This window comes from Hemiscyllium ocellatum, chromosome 12 (genome assembly GCF_020745735.1).
Source record: "Hemiscyllium ocellatum isolate sHemOce1 chromosome 12, sHemOce1.pat.X.cur, whole genome shotgun sequence".
Classification (NCBI taxonomy): Eukaryota; Metazoa; Chordata; class Chondrichthyes; order Orectolobiformes; family Hemiscylliidae; genus Hemiscyllium; species Hemiscyllium ocellatum.
The window spans coordinates 61,579,980-61,603,158 of NC_083412.1; the positions used below are offsets into that span (position 1 = coordinate 61,579,980).

General features: G+C 40.4%; 1 protein-coding gene across 1 annotated transcript in view; it reads left to right on the forward strand.

Annotated features, from left to right (window-relative positions):
- spag17 (sperm associated antigen 17) overlaps positions 1–23,179 on the forward strand; it is a 225,401-nt gene that overhangs the window by 133,934 nt on the left and 68,288 nt on the right. The window contains exons 38-41 of the mRNA XM_060832789.1: positions 2,165–2,295; positions 7,636–7,769; positions 14,030–14,203; positions 16,684–16,797. Coding sequence (XP_060688772.1) covers positions 2,165–2,295; positions 7,636–7,769; positions 14,030–14,203; positions 16,684–16,797 — 553 coding nt within the window. The remainder of the gene's footprint in view (positions 1–2,164; positions 2,296–7,635; positions 7,770–14,029; positions 14,204–16,683; positions 16,798–23,179) is intronic.

A 23,179-nucleotide genomic window follows, 5' to 3' on the forward strand; every position in this document is an offset into this window, starting at 1 on the left:
AGCAGAGAGAAGAATATGACACTTACCTTTATGCAGCAGAAAAAGTCATTGATCTTCTTAAGGAGCTGTTAGCCATTCCTCAGCACCATGGAGATTGCACTGTTCCAGGTGGCAACTTTGAACCAGTCTGCCAATGGCATGGTGTGCTCTGATCCTACAGGAAGAGGACTCCAGCTTTTTGGCCAAGGCTTCCAGGTTCCTGTTGTCAAATCATGGTACCATCTTCCCTTTCTCCAACATATTTTGTAGACAGAGCAGAGCAGATTCAGAATGCCATGCAAATATAGATGCACAGTGGCATTTTAAGGATTGCAAGAGTGAGGGGACATTGGATATCTGTCGAATGGTGAGTTGCTCTGAGAATGGCACATAGTAAGAAGTTAATGAGGCAAGTTTGGTAATGTATACTAAGTAAAGGCTCTTGGTCTCACAGAGAAGGATCTTCCAAAAAAACTTGATGACAACTTGGACTGAATAATAAAATGTAAGAACCAGTTCTCCTCTCCCTGGTTCAATTTTTTAAAAGATTCCACTTTCTTTGGTTTATTTCATGCTTCTTCAGTTCTTTTTTTATATTCAAACTGCTTTAACTGAAATTGAATCCTTGTGAGCCTAAGTATCTCACCATGCTGTAGTGCCTAATTCTCCATATTTCCACAATTCCTGGGTGATTTGCTATTATTTCAATCACCTCTATGTTCTTGGCTTACAGGCAGACAGGCAATTCTACCTCTAATTTATTTGCCAATTCAGTCTCACCCTTGTAAATCTATCAAAGATACCTCTTCCAACAGCAGGATCTTTTATCTATTTCTTATGTCAACTTATTTTAGGGTGGGAAATCTGCCATTTGTCCCTTTATCCTTTACGACTCATCTTAACTGTACATCGAACCTAACTTTATCCTCATTCAAAAGAGCCAGGATCCTAACCCAAACATTTGTCACAACTTAATGGGAAACAGTGCACCAATAATCATGCCCCTCAGATCCACAAGCCATTACAATTAGGGATGACCAATTTACCTGACAGACTGCTTTTCAGGCCAAAAGCAGTTCACAACATATTTAATCATTTACAGAAAATACCTATTTATTGGAGCACACTTGACTTTGGCAGAGAAGAGAAAGGATTTCTAATCTACTACAATGTTATTTAAACTGTGACCCTTTAAAATCCCAAAATACACATACACAGATACACATGCACACTCACATTCAAATTCACAATAAAGACAGACATAAATAAGTCCGTCTTACACACATCTGAAAGGTGGATAAAACATAGGCAGATATAATTTTGAAGATCAAAAGTCCAGATCTTAAATTGTGTTAAATTGTCCCTCACAAGTTATTTTGATTTCAGCAACGTGCTGTTGTCTGTAAAATGATGGTCATTGTTCATGTTAAAATGTATCGGGTAGACCCAGGTCATTCCCTGTTAGAATTCTCTCTTTTAAACTTTCTTGATTTTCTGTCTTTTTCTCCTTACATGGAGTGAGATGGAAGAAAGCGGTTTTCAGCTTACAGACTTCAGATGTCTCTGACACTCCTTGCACTTACAGCTTGTTCCAAACTTAGTCAATCAGTGGGTTGTCAACAAAATTTTCTTATCTCAAAGACTAAGTGCCACGCTGCCTCAAAGTAACCCCCTCACTGCTTTGAAAATCCTGAGAGGTCCAAAACTAAAAGGCATAAGTTTAAACTAAGAGGGAAAAGATTTAAAATGACCTGAAGGGCAACTTTTTAACACAGAGGGTCTAACGTATGGAACAAGCTGCCAGAGGATGAGGTAGATATGGTAGAAATAAGACATTTTAAATGCATCTGGATGGGTACATGAAAAGGAAGGGTTTAGAGGGATTTGGGCCAAATAGAATATCTGGTCAGCATGGATGAGTTGAACTGTAGTGTCTATTTCTGTGCTGTGTAACTCTGACCCTAGAATGAAAATATGTACCACTTTAATTTTGCAGGTTGCAAAACTCTTCTAATATTTCTGCTATATAGCAGATGAACTTCCATTTCGGTTTTTGCCAGATCTGCTCATTTGTCCAACATTTTCTGATTTTCTTCCAGGAGCTGCTATATATTTGATTTTGTAGCAATTATAGGTATTCAGATTGTTTATGAATGATTTAATATTGCTTTGTTTTACCTGGCAGGTTTTTTATTCTGCATACTGATGGCTCAGGGACTGAACTGCTTCGATCTAGTGATGTGGAAGAACACTTATATCATGCATACTTTTGTCCAACTACTGCCGTTCTAAAGGAACAGCTACCAGAATTCCCAGGTCAGAAGACAGAACATTGTTGGTGTGACCACAGAAATAATGTAGAAATGTATCTGAAAGATGTCCATAGTCGCATAAAAGCATCACCATGATTTAGGATAGACAATGGCATAACAGTAGTATCACCAGAAGCTCAGGCTTATGCTCAGTGTAGATAGATTTAATTCCCACCATGGCATTGGTGAATCTAAAATTCAGTTAATGCATCAGAAACTGAAAGCAAGTCATAGTAATGGTGGCCATGAAACAGTCATTGATTGTTGTTAAACAATACCCTCTGGTCCACTAAACTCCTGAGGTAAGGAAATCTGCTATTCTTACCTGATCTGACCTACATATGACACCTCCCATAGCAAGCTAGTCATTTCTAAGACATTTAGCAATAGGTATCATTGACTGCAATGTACATTTCCCATGAAAGAATAAGGAGAAAGGAATAACATAACACAGTAAACTTTGTTTTAACTGGCACCTTATGAACTGGCGCTATAGTTTTTCTATAACGCAATGGTTGCATTCTTACACAACCCCGCATTAAAGAAAAATTGCACTTTAGAAACATTACAGCTAATACACGTTTTAAAAGTCTGTGCTTTCAAAACAGTGTCCCCAATTTGGCAATCATATTACAGCAAATTCACGTCAATGAAACACATCTTACATCTGAAAGATCTCTCAAATACTGTAAAATTTACTGTATCATTCTGTCCAATTATTATAGATTTTTAAATTTATTTATTTCAATGTAAATATGTTTGTACAATTTAATGGCTACACGAAATATCAAAAGTTGATACAATTTGGAGTCAATTTCTCCTCATAACCGTGATCTACTACATGTCCAAGTAGTCAGTTGAGGGTGTAGTGAGAAGGCTCTTTGCCAATAAGCTTTATTTAAGGCAAAGTTGCATTATTATTTAAGTGATTACGCTGTAAATAAAGTATAACATTGATGTGTTATACCCTCTGCATTATGTTTCACTGCCACCAAACCCCATTCCCATCTCCTACAATACACACTGTTGGCTTTGAGTTTCCCTCCTTATCATCTTTCTCTCCACCACTATAAATGTGTCTGTTTTATCCCTAACCCCTACCTGGACTCGTCTATCTCACCTTGTACTGATCATAGAAACACAGAAACATAGAATATAGGAGCAAGAGTAGGCCATTTGGCCATTCAAACTTTCTCCATCATTCATATGATCATGGCTGATCATCCAATTCAGTACTTTGATCCCACTTTCTCCTCGTATCTTTTGAGCCCTTTAGCCCAAAGAAATATATTTATCTCCTTCTTGAAAACATTCAATGCTTTTTGTGGAAGAAAATTCCACAGACTTACTACTCTTAAGAAGGGGTGAAGAAGGTGAATACTTTTCTCCTCATCTCAGTTCTAAATGGCCAACCTTATAGCCTTAGACGGTAACTTCCGGTTCTGCTCTTACCTTGTCTAATTCTGTTGGAGTTTTATAGATTTGGGGAAAAGAATTAGAATGACATCACAGGAAAGTGGTGAGTTGATTGGCTAGTAGGGAACTAATCTTAAATTGCTATAATTTAGACAAGTATTTTATTATTTAGGGATTGACTAAGAAGCGCCAGGGATAATTACAAGTCAGAGAATAAGAGAAGGAGACTAAAGTTAAGATATAGCTTCTAGTGCTGATAGTTTCTTGTTTTTGTTTTAGAGTAAATGAGGGCTATATTTCAGAACTCCAGGGTAGCAGGACCATGGAATTCATTTCTTTCTCCAGTTCAGATGTGAACAGCTGATTGAGTTAAATTCAGGATCTGGGGCTGACTCCACTCCCTGGTAGGTATGCCCCAAATTCTCAGCTGCAAATTTATACTCACTGCTCTACTGGTGCTAATTCATCAACTGCCTCTACAGGCCTACCCTTGAATGCTCCTTTGCAATTAATGCAAGCAGAACCAGGATTATATTTGCCCCAGATTTCTTACTGACTTCAGTGAGCAGCCCCTAGATATGACTGATCAAATCCCTGACTTTTGTGTTTGTAACTCTCTCACTGAGGATACATGAATCTCCTGATGGCTGGTGGTGGCCTTACAGGACTGACTGTTGTTAAAATTAAAGTGGTGCTGGAAAAGCACAGCAGGTCAGGCAACATCCGAGGAGCAGGAAAATCGCTGTTTCAGGCAGGAGCCCTTCATCTGACTGTTGCCCATTCTGACTGTAATCGAACAGTATTCTAAGCTGACAACTGATTATGTTGAAGACCCTGGTCTGTTTGTGCACATGACTGATGATGAGTGCAGCCTCCCTCCCCCCACTTTGACTGAATTGATGACTAGCCCTCGCCGGTTTTCAATAAGGCCAATTAACTGAATGAACATGCAGTATATTTTCTGTGCAAACATTTGGCATGTGCTGTAGCCATTCAATTTATGTTAGGGTGTGGTGTTTGCCAAAATTTCTTTCCACCGGACAGATCCCTAATGACAAGAATGACAAGATGCCTGTCTACATAAAACAGCACCTCAAAATTGCAGCAATGTAAGCTTTTGACTTTAGCTCTGGTGCAGAACAGGCATGGTAATGAAGGTTTGGATGCTGTGAGCTAAATGAGCAAACAACCCTGCATTGCAGCTCGGATCAATCGGTGAACTGGATGGCCTGTACATGTGTGCGCAGTGTCGTCACAGACTTTCGATGGTAATTGTTAATTAGCTCTGCCTTTCAATTTTGTGCTTGGTGAGCAGCCAGCCAGTGTATTGGAGAGGTGCTATAATGGTTGTGATGTGTTGGCAAATGCCAGGTGTCAATGTCCATGGATGAAGAGTGCATGCATCTGACACCTATGGATTGTAAGCTGGGCTGTAGTTTGCTTATAGGCAATTATAGATATAGAGCATAGAATCCCTGCTGTGTGGAAACAGGCCATTTAGTCCAACAAGTCCACACTGACTCTCCGAAGTGTAACCCACCCAGACCCATTCCCCTATCCTATTACTCTACATTTACCCCTGACTAATGCACCTACTCTACACATCCCTGAATGCTATGCACAATTTAGCACGACCAATTCTCCATTGTTCAGAGCAAATATTGAGCTGTTTCCAACAGGTATTCATTCTGGTTTCCTTGTCACATTTTCATAGTAACTAGCTTGATGATTCTGGTGGATGAGAGGCTAAATATTAAACAATGAGCTTTAACCTCAACAAGCATTAATCCCCATCAATCAGCATCTCACCACTGCTGAACAAGAATCTTACAATATACTTGTAAAAGATGGAACAAGACGATCTTGACACCGGATGGGCCTCGCAGGACTATTCATCCAATTCTGCCAAGTCTTTCCACAATCCCTTTGAGATTCCACTCTGTGTTCTGAAGCTCTGAACCATTCACCTCACCACATTTTAAAGCCTAATTTCAATTCATGCAAACAAATTTCCAGTCAAAATTAGACGAAAGTGAGGACTGCAGATGCTGGAGATCAGAGTCAAGATTAGAGTGGTGCTGGAAAAGCACAGCAGGTCAGGCAGCATCTGGGGAGCAGGAAAATTGACGTTTCCAGCAAAAGCCCTTCATCGGGAATCAGGCGGGGAGCCTCCGGGATGGAGAGATAAATGGGAGGGGGAGTGGAGCTTGGGAGAAGGTAGCTAAGAGTGCTATAGGTAGATGGAGGTGGGGATGAAGGTGAAAGGTCAGAGAGGAGGGTGGAGCAGATAGGTAAGAAGGAAGATTTGCATGTCGAACAGGTCATGAGGATGGTGCTGAGCTGGCAGGTTGAAACTAAGGGAAGGTGGGTGGAGGGGAAATGAAGAAACTGCTGAAGTCTAGTACTACACTCAAAACTCAGAAATGAAACTAAGCCCTTCCTTTCTTAACCCACACAATATAGAAAACTATACCAAGCTTAATGTAATTATGGCTCTGTTCACTTTCAAGCCCAAGTTTCTAAATAATAATAAAACATGAAACCTCATCACGCCTGACAATTGCTAGTTCCGTTGCTCCTATTTATGTTCCTCAATCTCTCCCAGCCCATGGCTCTGCAAGATTATCTTCACACAGGACTGGAGAGATTTGATCTAATTTATTTGTGGGATTATTTAATTGTCTAAAAAAATCTGATATTTAAACTGGCATGTGGTTCTCTATTGTACCTTCAATACGTTGGTATTTCATTTCCAAGTATGCCTGGTTTAGGTCCTAATCTCTATATACCTCATTGAACCAGATTTGTTCCACTCATATAAGATTTGTGAGGGTTATGCCAGGTGTAACATTATAGTTTATGTTAAATAAAATTCTATTGCTGATGATAACCTACAGCACCTCAAGGATGCCCAGCTTTGATAGATTAAAGATCACGATACACAGTTTCTGAACATTAAAAGTTTTCTAAAGCAGAAAATTCTGAGTGAACAAATGTCTCCTCACCTCATTCCTAAATGATCAACTCTTTATTCTGTGATTGCAACCTCTAGTTCTAGATTTTACAGCTCAGGAAACACTTTCTTGCAACATTTACTCTATCAAATCCTTGAAAAGTATTATCTGTTTCAATGAGATCTCCTTTCACCCTTCTGGGTTTTAAAGAACATTGTCAGAAGCCAATTAGTCCAGGTCAGTGAATCTTTTTTGCATTTTCACCAAAACAATGTAGGAAGATTGGAACAGGATTAGGCCATGCAGCTCTTCGAGTTTTCTCCAATATTGTACACCATGACTGATCAACTAACTCAACACCATTTTCACACGATATCCTTCCTTAAGTAAAACCATGAACTGTAAACTGGGTGTGTTGTCACCATGCCTTAGATAAGTCGAGTAAGATCTCGTACGTGCTCCAATTTCTTTCAACGAAGGCTAACTTGCCATTTGCTTATTGTAATTCCTACACAAGGACACCAGGATTTCTCAGAATCCAAACCTTTTAAGGACTCAGGCCATTTCAAAACATTCTACTTTCTTATTCTTAAGATAAAGATGAACAATTTCACACTTCCCCACATTATATTCCATCTGGTATGTTCCTGTCAAATCACTTCACCTGTCTGTTTTTCTTTGAAACCTATTTTCATCTCCGCAGCTTTCTTCCCCACCTATCTTTGTATTGTCAGTAAATATAGAAGCATTACACTTGGAATAGATAATTGAAGCCATCATACTTTATGACAATAAATTGGAAATGCTGGGAACATATAATGTTAAAAATAAAAGCAATTATTTACAACGTGGCATGAAGCAGAATTAGAATATAATGTGTAGCCTTCACATTAAAAGCATTTAAAAACACATTATTTTAATGCAAATATTTTAATATATTTCTTTTGAGCTGTTTCAATCTGTACTCCAAACAGGTGTATTTGGTATCACTTTTCTCCAGCCATCCACTGAAGACATTGGATCACGCTGGTTAATTAAAAAGGACGTAGCCAACATTATCCCCCATAATCTTCGATCAAGACAATGGGACACATTTCCTCAAGTAGAGGTAAGTCTTTAAAGGAATATGTTAGTTTCAGAGGAAGGACTGGATTGTCATTTGTCATTTTTGTTCAGTGTTCCAGATTGTCAGTTGTTACTACTTCAGTTTTTAAGAATTTTCATGAACCAAATTTTGCATTATTAGGTTTGTTTTTGCAAAGTCCTGTGAATAGCACAAAATTCATGCTGCTGTGATTATTTTGTTTATATATGTTTGAATTAACCTTACTGAATTCTCTACATAAGGAACAGTTGTGAATAGTCAATATATTGACAATTGTAAAAGTTAAGTAAATTCTGATCTTCCAGATGGTTTTTTTTAGGATAAGTGCATTGCATTAGTTCCTTTCAGATCGATCTTTAGTTGTGCTAGCGCAATTTGTTTAATTCCAGTTCTTTGCTAAGTTAGAGTCAAGAGTGTATTGCTGGAAAAGCACAGCAGGTCAGGCAGCATCCGAGGAGCAGGAGAATCAACATTTCGGGCAAAAGCCCTTCATCAGGAATCAGTTAGCAGAACTCAGCCAGAGCCATAATGTACTTAACTAAGACAGGAGATCTCATAATTCATTATCATCAAGAGACTCTTGCTGCAAACGTGTACATATCAATATATTGGTGCAGAAAAATTCAAACAATCCCATTATGTGCTACACAGAATATTAATTTGTAAGGTAAAACAAAGAACTACAGATGCTGGAGATGTGAAACTAAAACTGAAATTTCTGGAGAAATTCCAGCAGACACTGCAGACGGTGTTTTCACAGCCCATGATGTTACAGTGCCTCCCATCGATGCTGCAGCTGCATCAAAGAATAGGACCAGTAAAACAAATGTTTTAGATCAATCCAAATCCTGTGATTGTGATTTTCTCACTGCCCCACTCTTAAAACTTGTCTGCTCCACTCCTAAACCCTCTCTGCTCCTGCCTGAGCACCACTATGCTTTCTCACTGTTCACCATGCCTAGGAGTAAGAGAACAAGGTATTGAGGGATCAGAATCAGAGGATGATGAGGGGCTTCTTGGAAATCAGTAGCAACATGTGTGTGCACATGGACGAAGACAACACCAGCTTTTGGTTCTGGCATGACATGAGCTGCAACTGACTTAATGTTCCACTGTGGTGGCAGGAGAAATACCAAATTTGTTATTTCATCAGTGTATATTGAACATTTTTTTTAAGGAACAAACACATATTAAGCAAAAGACACTAACTTGAACTAGCTTCTAATTTGCCTTATGAAGTCACATTTCTATTTGACGGGGACATAAAGTCTACAAAGACCCCGACAGGAATTTCTGGAAATATGAACAGCTCCTCCCCATCTCATCAATGAAGAATAGAACATGCGGAAGTTAATGGCTGGAATATTAAAACAAAATCATTAACCACAGCCACAAAACAAAGCTGAAGAGATGCTGTACGAGGCATGGGCTAGTCTTCTATATTCTTTGGAATATATAATCAACATGAAGAGATAATGTCAAGCTGGCATTGGGATCGAGGCAAAGAACATGCAAGCTTATAAATTCAACATTGTCTCTCTAACACTCTATCTAAGTACTGAACCCAGTTTTGCTGAAAAAGATTAGTCACATTCCTACGCCAGCCAGAGACTCTACAAAAAGCCATTAAATTTGTGACAACAGGATTTTATGAGAAAAGGGAATATACCAACAAAGCCACAATTTAAAAGCAACTAGCTCAGTAAGAACCAAAACATCCAACTGCAGTAGTGTATCTTTACTGAATTTTTGTCTGCATATAACTTGGACAAGTTTAACATACAGTATTCTTTCAAGCTATATTTCTTTTTGTATGCTTGGTGAGTGGGTGAGTGAATTTGCATGCATCAGTGGGAAGTAGGGCCCATTTGTACAACTTTAATATTTTTACTTAAGTAGGTTTTAACAACACAGATGTGTGTTTAACTCAAGAATAGCTGTTTAATCTGTTTCTTTGAAACTTCAAACAGAGAAGTGCATACTGAACTTGCACTTAGCATCCTTTTAAAATTCAAAACCTCTGCTACAACCAAAAAGGGAATAGAAAAAAGGAAAATCATTCCACCTCTCCTGACTTCACTGTCACACTTTTGTAGTCATAAAACGTTTTTGTAGTCAAATAAATCATTGCCCTGATTTACACATGAGTACTGGCTTCTTGGTAAGATGTTCTTTGGCTAGCAGCATCTGTGAAGTTACCATTAGGAACAATACCTAGTAACTCCTGTTCAGGAAAACTATATGCATGCATCTGACCAAACTGGCCATGGTAGCAGGGAGGTCCAGCCAACATTTACAGTCAAGCCTCATTTACACACCCCTTGCTGACTTCCTCATTGAGTAAGCTGAAAAATTAATGAGAAGGAGTAATTGCGCTATTAAAACCGAGTGGCTTAGAGGTCTCACCTGGTAGCCATGGATTAGCAATCACTAGTCCAAGGGCAAATGCATTAGGGGGCTCATTGAAGGAGTCATAGAGTCAGAGAGATGTGCACCATGGAAACAGACTCTTCAGTCCAACTCATCCATGCTGAGCAGATATCCCAACCCAATCTAGTCCCACTTGCCAGCACCCAGTCCATATCCCTCCAAACCCTTCCTATTCATAGACTCATCCAGATGCCTTTTAAATGTTGCAATTGTACTAACCTCCAACAATTCCTCTGGAAACTCATTCTGTACACGTTCCACCCTCTACGTCTCTTTTATATCTTTCCCCTCTCACCCTAAACCTATGCCCTCTAGTTTTGGACTCCCCCATCCCAGGGAAAAGGCTTTGTCTATTTATCCTATCCATGCCCCTTGTGATTTTATAACTCTCTATAAGGTCACCCCTCAGCCTCTGAAGCTCGAGGGAAAACAGCCCCAATCTATTCAACCTCTCCCTATAGCTCAAATCCTCCAACCCTGGAAATATCCTTGTAAATCTTTTCTGAACCCTTTCAAGTTTTAAACATACGTCCAGGAGGAAGGAGACCAGAACTGCACGCAATATTTCAAATGTGGCCTAACCAACATCCTGTACAGCCACAGCATGACCTCCCAACTCCTGTACTCAATACTCTGACCTATAAAGGAAAGCATACCAAATGCCTTCTTCACTATCCTATCTATCTGCAAATCTACTTTCAAGGAGCTATGAACCTTCACTCCAAGGTCTCTTTGTTCAGTAACACGCCCAAAGACTCACTATTAAGTGTATAAGTCCTGCTAAGATTTGCTTTCCCAAAATGCAACACCTCGCATTTATCTAAATTAAACTCCATCTGCCATTCTTCAACCCATTGGCCCATCTGATTAAGACCCCGTTGTATTCTGAGGTAACCTTCTTTGCTATCCACAAAAACTCCAATTTTGGTGTCATCTGCAAACTTACTAACTATACTTCCTATGTTCATATCCAAGTCATTATGTAAATGATGAAAAGTAGTGGACCCAGAACCAATCCTTGTGGCACTCCTCTGGTCAAAGGCTTCCAGTCTGAAAAACAACCCCCCACCAGCACACTCTGTCTTCAACTTTGAGCCAGTTCTGTGTCCAAATGGCTAGGTCTCCCTGTATTCCATGAGATCTAACTTTGCTAATCAGTCTCCCATGGGGAACCTTGACAAATGCCTTACTGAAGTCCATATAGATCATGGCCACCACTCTTCCTTCATCAATCCTCTTTGATACTTCTTCAAAAAACTCTATCAAGTTCGTGAGACATGATTTCCCACTCACAAAGCTATGTTAACTATCCCACATCAGTCCTTGCCTTTCCAAATATGTATAAATCCTGTCCCTCAGGATTCCCTCCAACAACTTGCCCACCACTGATGTCAGATGCACTGATCTATAGTTCCCTGGCTTTTCCTTACCACCTTCCTTAAATAGTGGCACCACATTAGCCAACCTCCAGTCTTCCGGCACCTCACCTGTGACTATCAATGATACAAATATCTCAGCAAGGGGTTCAGCAATCACTTCCCTAGCTTCCCAAATAGTTATAGGGTATACCTGATCAGATCCTGGGAATTTTTTCCACCTTTATGCATTTCAAGACATCCAGCACTTCCTCCTCTGTAATTTGGACATTTTTCAAGATATCACCATCTATTTCCCTACATTCTATCTCTTCCATGTCCTTTTCCACAGTAAACAGTCATGCAAAATACTCGTTTAATATCTCCTCTGTCTTCTGCAGCTCCACACAAACATTGCCTTGCTGATCTTTGAGGGGCCCTATTCTCTCCCTCGTTACTCTTTTAGAACATAGAACAGTACAGCACAAAACAGGCTCTTCAGCCCACAATGTTGTGCCAACCACTGATCCTCATGTATGCACCCTCAAATTTCTGTGACCATATGCATGTCCAGTAGTCTCTTAAATGTCCCCAATGACCTTGCTTCCACAACTACTGTTGGCAACGCATTCCATGCTCTCACAACTCTCTGTGTAAAGAACCCGCCTCTGACATCCCCTCTATACTTTCCTCCAACCAGCTTAAAACTATGACCTCTCGTGTTAGTCATTTCTGCCCTGGGAAATAGTCTCTGGCTATCGACTCTATCTATGCCTCTCATTATCTTGTATACCTCAATTAGGTCTCCTCTCCTCCTCCTTTTCTCCAATGAAAAATGTCCGAGCTCAGTCAACCTCTCTTCATAAGATAAGCCCTCCAGTCCAGGCAGCATCCTGGTAAACCTCCTCTGAACCCTCTCCAAAGCATCCACATCTTTCCTATAATAGGGCGACCAAAACTGGACGCAGTATTCCAAGTGCGGTCTAACCAAAGTTTTATAGAGCTGCAACAAAATCTCACGACTCTTAAACTCAATCCCCCTGTTAATGAAAGCCAAAACACCATATGCTTTCTTAACAACCCTGTCCACTTGGGTGGCCATTTTAAGGGATCTATGTACCTGCACACCAAAATCCCTCTGTTCCTCCACACTGCCAAGAATCCTATCCTTAATCCTGTACTCAGCTTTCAAATTCGACCTTCCACAATGCATCACTTCGCATTTATCCAGGTTGAATTCTTTTGTCCTTAATGTATTTGTAAAAACCCTTTGGTTTCTCCTTAACCCTATTTGCCAAAGCTATCTCATATCCCCTTCCTGTCCCCCTGATTTCCCTCTTAAGTATACTCCTGCTGCCTTTATATGCTTATAAAGATTCACTTGATCTATCCTGTCTATACCTGACATATGCTTCCTTCTTTTTCTTAACCTCACCCTCAATTTCTTTAGTCATCCAGCATTCCCTATACCTCACAGCCTTTCCTTTCACCCTAAATGAATATACCATTTCTGGGCTCTCGTTATCTAATTTCTGAAGGTTTCCCATTTTCTAGCCACCCCTTTATCTGTGAACATCTGCCCCAAATCAACCTTTAAAAGTTCTTGCCTAACACCTTCAAAATTAGCCTTCCTCCAATTTAGAATTTCAACTTTTAGATCCAGTCTATCCTTTTTCATCACTATTTTAAAACTAATCGAATTATGGTCACTTACCCCAAAGTGCTCCATTGTGGTTGAGGAAGGGAGGAAAACCTTGAGCAGGGAAACCTAAGGTTTCCTTGTGAGCTTTGACCAATTTGTCTGCTTCTCCTGGCTCACATGGAAACCATCTCTTTAAGAAAAACTCTACAATCCGCTATTAAGACTTGGATTCAAGACCAGAATTTAAAATTGCCGTCTGCTAAGCTGAAATGGAGAAACTGCAGATACATTTTAATTGCTGTCAACCCTCCACAGCTTCTTATCAGGAGGACAGTTCAAATTAGGGGAGAAAGTGAGGTCTGCAGATGCTGGAGATCAGAGCTGAAAATGTGTTGCTGGAAAAGCGCAGCAAGTCAGGCAGCATCCAAGGAGTAGGAGGTTAAGATAAAAGGTAGGGACACACTTTCCTCATTCCTGATGAAGGGCTTATGCCCGAAACGTCGAATTTCCTGTTCCTTGGATGCTGCCTGACCTGCTGCGCTTTTCCAGCAACACATTTTCAGGACAGTTCAAATTAACCAAACTGCTTTCTGTAGGGGTAGAAAAATATTTAAGGGTATAAAAAAATTCTAACCTGTAAAATGCAGAAGGTAATGTGGCTTTTCCCAAAGAAAATTTTTGAATATTTTGAAATCTGCAGGAAGAATATTTCATCTAAATGTGGTACTGTTGCTTGGATCAATTTGAGTGTCAAAGTTATAGATCTAGGAAGGTTTTCCTGACTGAATCTTGTCTGACACAAGAAGACTGACTTCTCTTTTTATTTCTGTTTCCAGTGCAAGATCCCAGGACCACCTGTTGGCATGCACCCTTTCACTCTACAAACTGAGATTGTGGATCCTTCATCTCCTCCTATCTTAAAGTGTCCCTCTGTTCTTGAAGTCCGTCAGCTGTTTCAATATGAACCTATAAATACAGAAATACGGCAAAGATTGCAGAATTGTCTTAAGGTTTTTCATTCAAATTTCTTTGGGGGTGGCAGAAGCTCTGCTGAATAAAGTAGAATTATACAGTACGAAAGAGGCCCTTCAACCCATCAAATCCGCACTAACAAAAGTTTGTTCTAAGTCTACACCAGACCCATTTTCCAGCCCATAGCCTTGAATATTATGATATTTTGGGTGAAAATCCAAGTATTTGTTAAAGGTTGTAAGGTTTCCCACCTCAACCACCCACTGAGGAACCTCACAAACCAGAGTGCTTCTCCAGCAGCATCTTTGGTCCCATCCTGTCCCTTCCCAATATATTGCAGATTTTGAGGACAATTTGAAACCATAATTTCAGAGCAATAATGAGGAAATAGGAGATTAGGAGGATGGTTTTATGCAGAAAGTCAATTGGTCATTGAATGTCCAACCCAAAAATACTGATGGAAATGAAATGCACTAAAATGCTTAAAAGAGGGATTGATAAATATTTGTAAAAGGAATGCTTAAAGATTTCTTTTTCTTTATTCATTGGATGGGGGCATCTCTGGCTAGACAGCATTTATTATCTGTCCCTAATTGCCCAGAGGGCAGTTCAGAGTCATCTACATTGCTGTTGGTCTGGAGTCACATGTAGGGCAGACCAGGTAAGGATGGCCGTTTTCTTCCCTAAAGGACGTAAGTGAACCAGATATTTTGTTTTCCAACAATCGACAATGGATTCATGGTCATCATTAGATTCTTAATTCCAGATTTTTAAATTGAATTCCAATTCCATCATCTGCCATGGTGGGATTCGAATCCGGGTACCCAGAACATGATCTGTGTCTCTGGACTAAACGTCTCTGGTTGCCTCCCTGTTAGAAGGCACAAGGCAACAGGACTAAAGGTAGAAATCTTTTTCAGGGAACTTCCATACGATCACCTATTCTGTTGTGTAAAATTCCATAATTATGAGACTGAGTTGAATTATTAGGTAGACGACATGCAAATCGACATGCAGGTGCAGCAATTAATTAAGAATGCAAATGAAATATCGGCCTTTATTGCAAGAATAAGAGTGTGTACAAGTTTGAAAGTCTTGATATAACTACAGAACATTGTTGAGGTCATTCTTGAGTATTGTTATATATTTGGTCTCCTTACTTAAGAAGAGAAGTATCATTGAGTTGTTTCCTAGAATTAAGAAATTACATAATTCTGATCAGTTGAGCAGGTTAACATAGAAACAGAGAAAATAGGAACTTAAGTAAGTCATTTGGCACCTTGAGCCTGCCCCATCATTCAATATAATCATGGCTGACCATCCAACTTAGCTCTGACTTTCTCCTTTGATCCCTTGAATTCCAAGAACTACATCTAACTCTTTCTGGAAAGCATTCAATGTTTTGGCCTCAATCACCTTCTGTGGCAGAGAATTCCACATGCTTTCAGTCTCTGAGTTAAGGAATTTCTGTTCATCTCAGTCCTAATTGGCTTGCCCATATCTTTAGACTGTGATCTCTAGTTCTGGACCCCAAGTCATCACGAATATTCTCCCTGAATTTACCTATTTAGTTAGGCATATGCTCTCTGGAGTTTCAAAGAATGAGAACTGCTCTTACCGAAATATAAGGTCTGAGGGTTCTTTACAGGTAAGTGCTGAAAAGATGTTTCTTATTATGACAGAATCAAACTAAGTGGCACAGTTGCAAAATAAGAGGTCTGCCATTTAAGATGAAGATATAAGGAAGAATTTCTTCTCTAGGAGCAGTGTTAATGTTTGGAAGTCTCTACCTTAATGATGTTCAAAAGTGGAGACTGGGTTATTGAATAAAATCATAGACATGTTAAACAGATTTTGACATACATGGTAGCCGAGAATTATGGATATATCCAGGTAAGATTAGTTAAGGCCACAGTCAGGTCATTCATGATCTTATTGAATGGGAAAGCAGGCTTAAAAGACCAAAAGAATTACTCCTACTTGTTACTTTGCACGTCTAGAGAACTTTTCTAGAGAACTTTGTTTGGCTGTTTACTTTGTGAATAAACTTTCATCATTCGATGAATGCACTGATGCCTTGCAGATTGGCTATTAAAATATGAAAACAATGAAATAACCATGACGCAAAAAATGTTCAAGGTAGTGGTCACCTTGACTACAAGGGTGTGTTTTTCCTGAAGTGTAACTGAAGGTCCTCCTACAAAAAGCTGCAGCTTTTCTGGGGCACTTTAATGTTGAAACAAGACCATCAAAGGTTTTGGGGTCAATAGATCCAGTCAAGGGATAATGTTCATAAAAATCCTGCTTCACCTTTTTCTTTAAATAAGTCAAATGTAAAGGAACTCTGCATAGTATTGGCCCTCTGCTGATGTGGTTTCACAAGCTTGTTAGAATCATAGAGATTTTAAATTTAGGAGTTTGCTCTTAGTCTAATGCATTAAATCATATATATCAAATAATCATGTGAAGACAAACCAGACATTTTCTGATGTTTGGAGTTATATTTGTATAATTGTAGAAGTACATTGAACTCACTCTGCAAAAGGAGGAAGAGAGAAGTGAAATGGCACTTAAAGAGCCACGGAATGAAAAAGAGCTTGAGCGTGCTGCTGATCTCCTCAAACTGGTTCTGGTAAGAAGCCTCTTTTATCGATCATTCTGCTATTTGGCTGGTTCACCCAACTGGAATTTATTGCCAAGGTATGAGGCAGTTTGGAGGAGAAGCCCATAACTAATATTCCCTATTTCCTTATGATGTGCCTCACTTCCATGTGAAAATGTGTATCTCATCACAAGATTAATTTCATAATTGCAATTGATCTGGTCTATTGCCTCACAGACATCAAAACCATCAATGAGAATTTGTATAAACTCTTAACTGATTGAAAAACCATAGCAAGTTAAGTATCACTGTTCATAAGTTGTTATGGACTAAGCCAAACCTCTCAAAACATTCTTAAGCAGGCACCCCCAGACCATAATTTTGCAATTTGTTTTAGTAAGTGCACAGTGAAAATTATGCGGATTAAATTAGCTAGGTTGACTACAAGATTTTAAAACAGACAGAAATTTATTCACAAAATTACACAATGAAACACAAAGAACAGAATAAAGAACCCCTACAGAACACAAACTATCCAACTGGACTTAATTATGCTGTTCCGAATATACACAACAGTCCCAATAAGCAAATTCCCTTTAAAAACAATATAAATGGAACACATACTTACAAGTTGAAGTTGAAGGGCAGAAAAGAGAGAGGTTTCCACACAGCTCCCTTTTGAACATTCAACTGGTTCAAGACTGAACTAAAACTGCTCGCTCAGCTTAGCTAGAGAGCTGACCATTCCCCTCTCTTTATACAGATCACTTCGAAAGCATGACCACTTTGGCCTGAAGTCTTATCTATTTACATATAAACAAAAGGCCACTCACAATTCTTTTCATCTCTGTACCAAACCAGACTGATCAGAGCCCAGCCCAGTTTATTGCCCCTCTGGAAAAAATCAAGGACAGAGTCTCCGTGAGCCAAAGAACAGCTTTTAGAAAAAAAGGCACTAGCTTTGTGACACCTCCCCCCCTTAAAAATAAAGAACCATCAATACCAAAAGATGGCTTAATTTTTAACCCTTCAAAACCCAGTTGGTAGTCTAAACATACATATACATGATACTACCTATAAACAGTGCTGAAAATGTGTTGCTGGAAAAGCGCAGCAGGTCAGGCAGCATCCAAGGAGCAGGAAATTCGATGTTTCAGGCATAAGCCCTTCTTCAGGAATGTCTGATCTCCAGCATCTGCAGACCTCACTTTCTCCACTAGCTATAAACATGCAAACATGCACAGCCCCAGGCAAATTCAGGCCGCTATGCACACACCACCGAATGCCTCCGTATCTCATTCGAGTCTCGATAACGCATCGGCAATCACATTTTCATGACCTGCCACATGCACAATTGTCAAATTGAATGACTGCAACAAAAAGCTCCATCTAAATAGTCTGGTATTTTTGTCCTTAAAATTTTCTACAAATGTCAATGGCTTGTGATCAGTGTATACAATTGTCTCAGATGCATTGCTGGTAATATATACACTGAAATGTTGTAATGCTAACACCAAGCTTAAAGTTTCTTTCTTCACCGTTGAATATTTCTGTTGATGAACGTTCAACTTCCTGGTAAAATACCCAATGGATTTTTCTATTCCCTCATCACCCTTCTGCAGGAACACCGCAATGACACCCACATCACTGGCATCGATAGCCGCCTTAAAAGGCTTCATATAATCCAGTGTGGCTAATATTGGGGCAGTGGTTAACACAGTTTTTAGGCTGTCAAATGTCTTTTGACAGTCTGCTTTCCACTGAAACTTCTTGCCTTTTTTATCAATTCGGTGAATGAAGCAGCCACACTGCTAAAGTTCAGCACAAACTTTTAGTAAAATCCACTCAATCCCAGGAACCGTAGTACTTCTTTCTTCGTGTAAGAAACGGTGTGGGAAATTCCCCAATTACTTTTGTTTTCACATCCCGTGGGGCTATTTGTCCATGGCCAATAACATACTTAGGAAGGTGACTTGGGCTTTGCTTCCGTAATTACACCGGCACCACTCCCCACCTCTTCCTCCGCTACATTGATGACTGTATTGGCGCCACCTCGTGCTCCCGCAAGGAGGTTGAGCAATTCATCAATTTCACCAGCACATTCCAGCCTGACCTTAAATTTACCTGGACCATCTCTGACACCTCCCTCCCCTTCCTGGACCTCTCCATCTCCATTAATGACGACCGACTTGACACTGACATTTTTTACAAACCCACCAACTCCCACAGCTACCTGGATTACACCTCTTCCCACCCTATCTCTTGCAAAAATGCCATCCCGTATTCCTAATTCCTCCGCCTCCGCCGTATCTGCTCCCAGGAGGACCAGTTCCACCATAGAACACACCAGATGGCCTCCTTCTTTAGAGACCGCAATTTCCCTTCCCATGTGGTTAAAAATGCCCTCCAACGCATCTCGTCCACATCCCGCACCTCCGCCCTCAGACCACAACCCTCCAACCGTAACAAGGACAGAATGCTCCTGGTGCTCACCTTCCACCCTACCAACCTTCGCATAAACCAAATCATCCGCCAACATTTCTGCCACCTCCAAAAAGACCCCACCACCAAGGATATATTTCCCTCCCCACCCCTTTCTGCCTTCCTCAAAGACCGTTCCCTCTGTGACTACCTGGTCAGGTCCACGCGCCCCTACGACCCACCCTCCCATACTGCCACCGCAGGAACTGTAAAACCTGTGCCCGCACTTCCTCCCTCACCTCTATCCAAGGCCCTAAAGGAGCCTTCCACATCCATCAAAGTTTTACCTGCACATCCACTAATATCATTTATTGTATCCGTTGCTCCCGATGCGGTCTCCTCTACATTGGGGAGACTGGGCGCCTCCTAGCAGAGCGCTTTAGGGAACATCTCCGAGACACCCGCCCTGTGGCCCAACATTTCAACTCCCCCTCCCACTCTGCTGAGGACATGGAGGCCCTAGGCCTCCTTCACTGCCACTCCCTCACCACCAGACGCCTGGAGGAAGAATGCCTCATCTTCCGTCTCGGAACACTTCAACCCCAGGGCATCAATGTGGACTTCAACAGCTTCCTCATTTCCCCTTCCCCCACCTCATCCTAGTTTCAAACCTCCAGTTCAGCACTGTCTCCATAACTTGTCCAGACTTGTCCTACCTGCCTATCTCCTTTTTCACCTATCCACTCCACCCTCTCCTCCCTGACCTATCACATTCATCTCCTCCCCCACTCACCCACTGTACTCTATGCTACTCTTTCCCCACCCCCACCTTCCTCTCGCTTATCTCTCCATGCTTCCAGCTCACTGCCTTTATTCCTGATGAAGGGCTTTTGCCCGAAACGTCGATTTCGCTGCTCGTTGGATGCTGCCTGAACTGCTGTGCTCTTCCAGCACCACTGATCCAGAATCTGGTTTCCAGCATCTGCAGTCATTGTTTTTACCAAATTTACTTTACCACCAAGCCTGCCTTCCGAAGTCGATTGAACAAGTCCAATAAATGCTGTAAATGTTCCTTCCAAGAATGACTAAAAATCATCAGGTCATCTATTTACACCACACAATTGGGTAAGCTCGCAATGACCTTATTAGTCAGTCTGAAATGTGGCTGGTGTGTTTAGCATATCAAATAGCATGACTTTGAACTGATATAGTCCACTTGGCGTTATGAAAGCCAAAATTGCCTTTGCTCTCTCTGACAGAGGTACTTGCCAGTAGCCTCTGAGCAAGTCCAACTTAGAAATGTAAGATGCTTGTACCATTTTTTCGACACAGTCCTCCAACCACGGAATTGAATATGCATCAGTCTATGTAACAGCGTTGACTTTGCAAAAGTCCACACATAACCGTTGGGTACCATCTGGCTTTGGCACCATGGCTATAGGTGAACTCCAGCCACTGTAATTCACTCCGATTATGCCATCCTGGGGTAGGCGCTCTATCTTCTTCTGAACCTGCGCCAACTTTAGAGACTTACGCTTATAAGGATGTTGTTTAATCGGAACAGCATCTCCTTTATCTACATCATGCACAATTAGATTAGTACTTTCCAGTTTATTCCTGCACATCTCCCCATGTGATAGTAATAACTCTTTCAGGTCATTTTGATTTTCTTGTGGAAGGTAACTCAATAATTTATCCCGATTTTTGACAACTTCCTCATTGTTCAATTTGATTTGAGGAGTGTCCAATTCAGAATTCTCTGAACTTGACTCTTCCTCCTGTGCTATAATCAGTAACACCTTCTCCTCTTGCTTTCCTTCCCGATCAAAATACCTTCTGAGCATATTTACATGACACATTCTGTGAGAGTTCCTCCTGTCCGGAGTCCTTATCAAATAGTTCACCTCACTCAATTTCTTCTTAATTTGATATGGTCCACTAAACCTTGCTTTTAAAGGCTCACCTGTTACTGGCAGTAACACCAATGGCTTATCCCCAATTGCAAAATTGTGAATTTGTGATTTCTTATCTGCTTCCTGTTTGGTTGTATGCTGTGATTCTTTTAAATGCTGGCAACCAACTTTCCAGCTCTAATTAATCGTTCTCTAAAATTTGACACATAGTCCAAATGTGTGGTCTCTGAATTCTGACTTATTAATTTCTCCTTAATCACTTTTAATGGTTCTGTTACTTCATGCCCAAATCTTAATTCAAATGGACTGAATTTGGTTGATTTATTCGGTGCATCTCTGATCACAAAATGGACAAACAGAATTCCCTTATCCCAATCATCTGGATAATCCTGACCATAAGCCTTCAACATGATCTTTAGTGTTTGATGCCATCTCTCCAGTGCTCCCTGCGATTCCAGATGGTATGCAGTAGATTTGAATTGCTTTACATAGAACATAGAAAAATACAGCGCAGTACAGGCCCTTCGGCCCTCGATGTTGCCCCGACCAAAGTCTACCTAACCTACACTAGCCCAATAACCTCCATATGCTTATCCAATGCCCGCTTAAATGACCATAAAGAGAGTTCACCACTGCTACTGGCAGGGTATTCCATGAACTCACAACCCGCTGAGTAAAGAATCTACCCCTAACATCTGTCCTATACCTACCACGCCTTAATTTAAAACTGTGTCCCCTAGTAACAGCTGACTCCATTAACAGAAAAAGGTTCTCAGTGTCTACCCTATCTAAACCCCTAATCATCTTGTAATGAACTTTATTCCCAAGTTATCCATAACTTCTTTGAATAATTTGAATGTGAAGTTTGATCCTTGATTTGACTGGATCTCTATTGGTAGTCTGTATCTAGTTAAAAAAATAAGTAATTCTTCTACAACCCTTTTAGCTGTGATGTTGCTTAATGGGATTGCCTCTGGAAATCTAATTGACACATCCATTATTGCTAACAAATACTTATTCCCACTTTTTGTTTGAGGTAGGGTACTTACGCAATCAGTCAAGACTTTTGTAAAAGGTCGCTGAAATGCTGGAATACATATTAAAGAGTGCAAGTTTTATTACTGTGGTTTTCCGATTAGCTGACATGTTTGACATGTCTGGTAAAATTCAACTATATCTTTGTGTAGTCCAGGGCAGTAAAAATGATTTTGTATTTTAGCCTGTGTTTTCCTCACTCCTAAATGACCTCCAAGGGGTAGGTCATGTGCCACTCGCAGCACCTCCTTCCTATACCCCACTAGCAAAACAATTTCAAGAAACTCTGCCCATTTCTCATCTGCTTGAATACGTGATGGTCTCCATTTCTTCATTCAGACATTTTTAAAATAATAACACACAGGACTGCATTCATTTTCCTTCTCTGTAAATGCCTTTTGATATAATTGTTTTAACCCCTCATCTTTCTGTTATAATTCAATCAGTTTAGTAGAGCTAAAGATGCTTGCATGTTTACCAATTTTCTCCTTCTCTGTTTCACTTTTATGATCAAGGAAAGTTTTAGATAATACTATGTCAGCTTCCTTATCTATGCCTTTTGATCTCTCCTGCTTCAGCTTGTGCCTCTGTGATCTTGTGATCACACAATCAGGGAAAATTCCTGGATAAACATTCTCCAAGTCTTCAGTTGTCTGAGTCTCCACTGGCTGCACACCTAATGGTGAATCAGCTACAGCATTTGCAAAGATAAATTGTATTTCTGGAGATGAGAGTTTGTCCAGTACTCCAACGACAAATTCTCCACTCTTCTCTGGACTCTCTAGCCTCACTTTACATAACTGAGCACTTGTTGTCTGACCATGAATTCCTGTTATCAGTACCTTCTCTGGCAATAGTCCTTCAGGAGTGCAAATTTCCTCATCCTTCAATATTACAGACTGAGAGGATCCTGTTCCCTTAATATTGTAACTTCCTTACCTACGGCTCCTGGCCTATGTGAATAAACTTTACCCTTGCATGTGTATTTTTTAAGCAGATCTGGCACTTCCTCCTTAATCAACCTCTGATCATCTTGTACACTC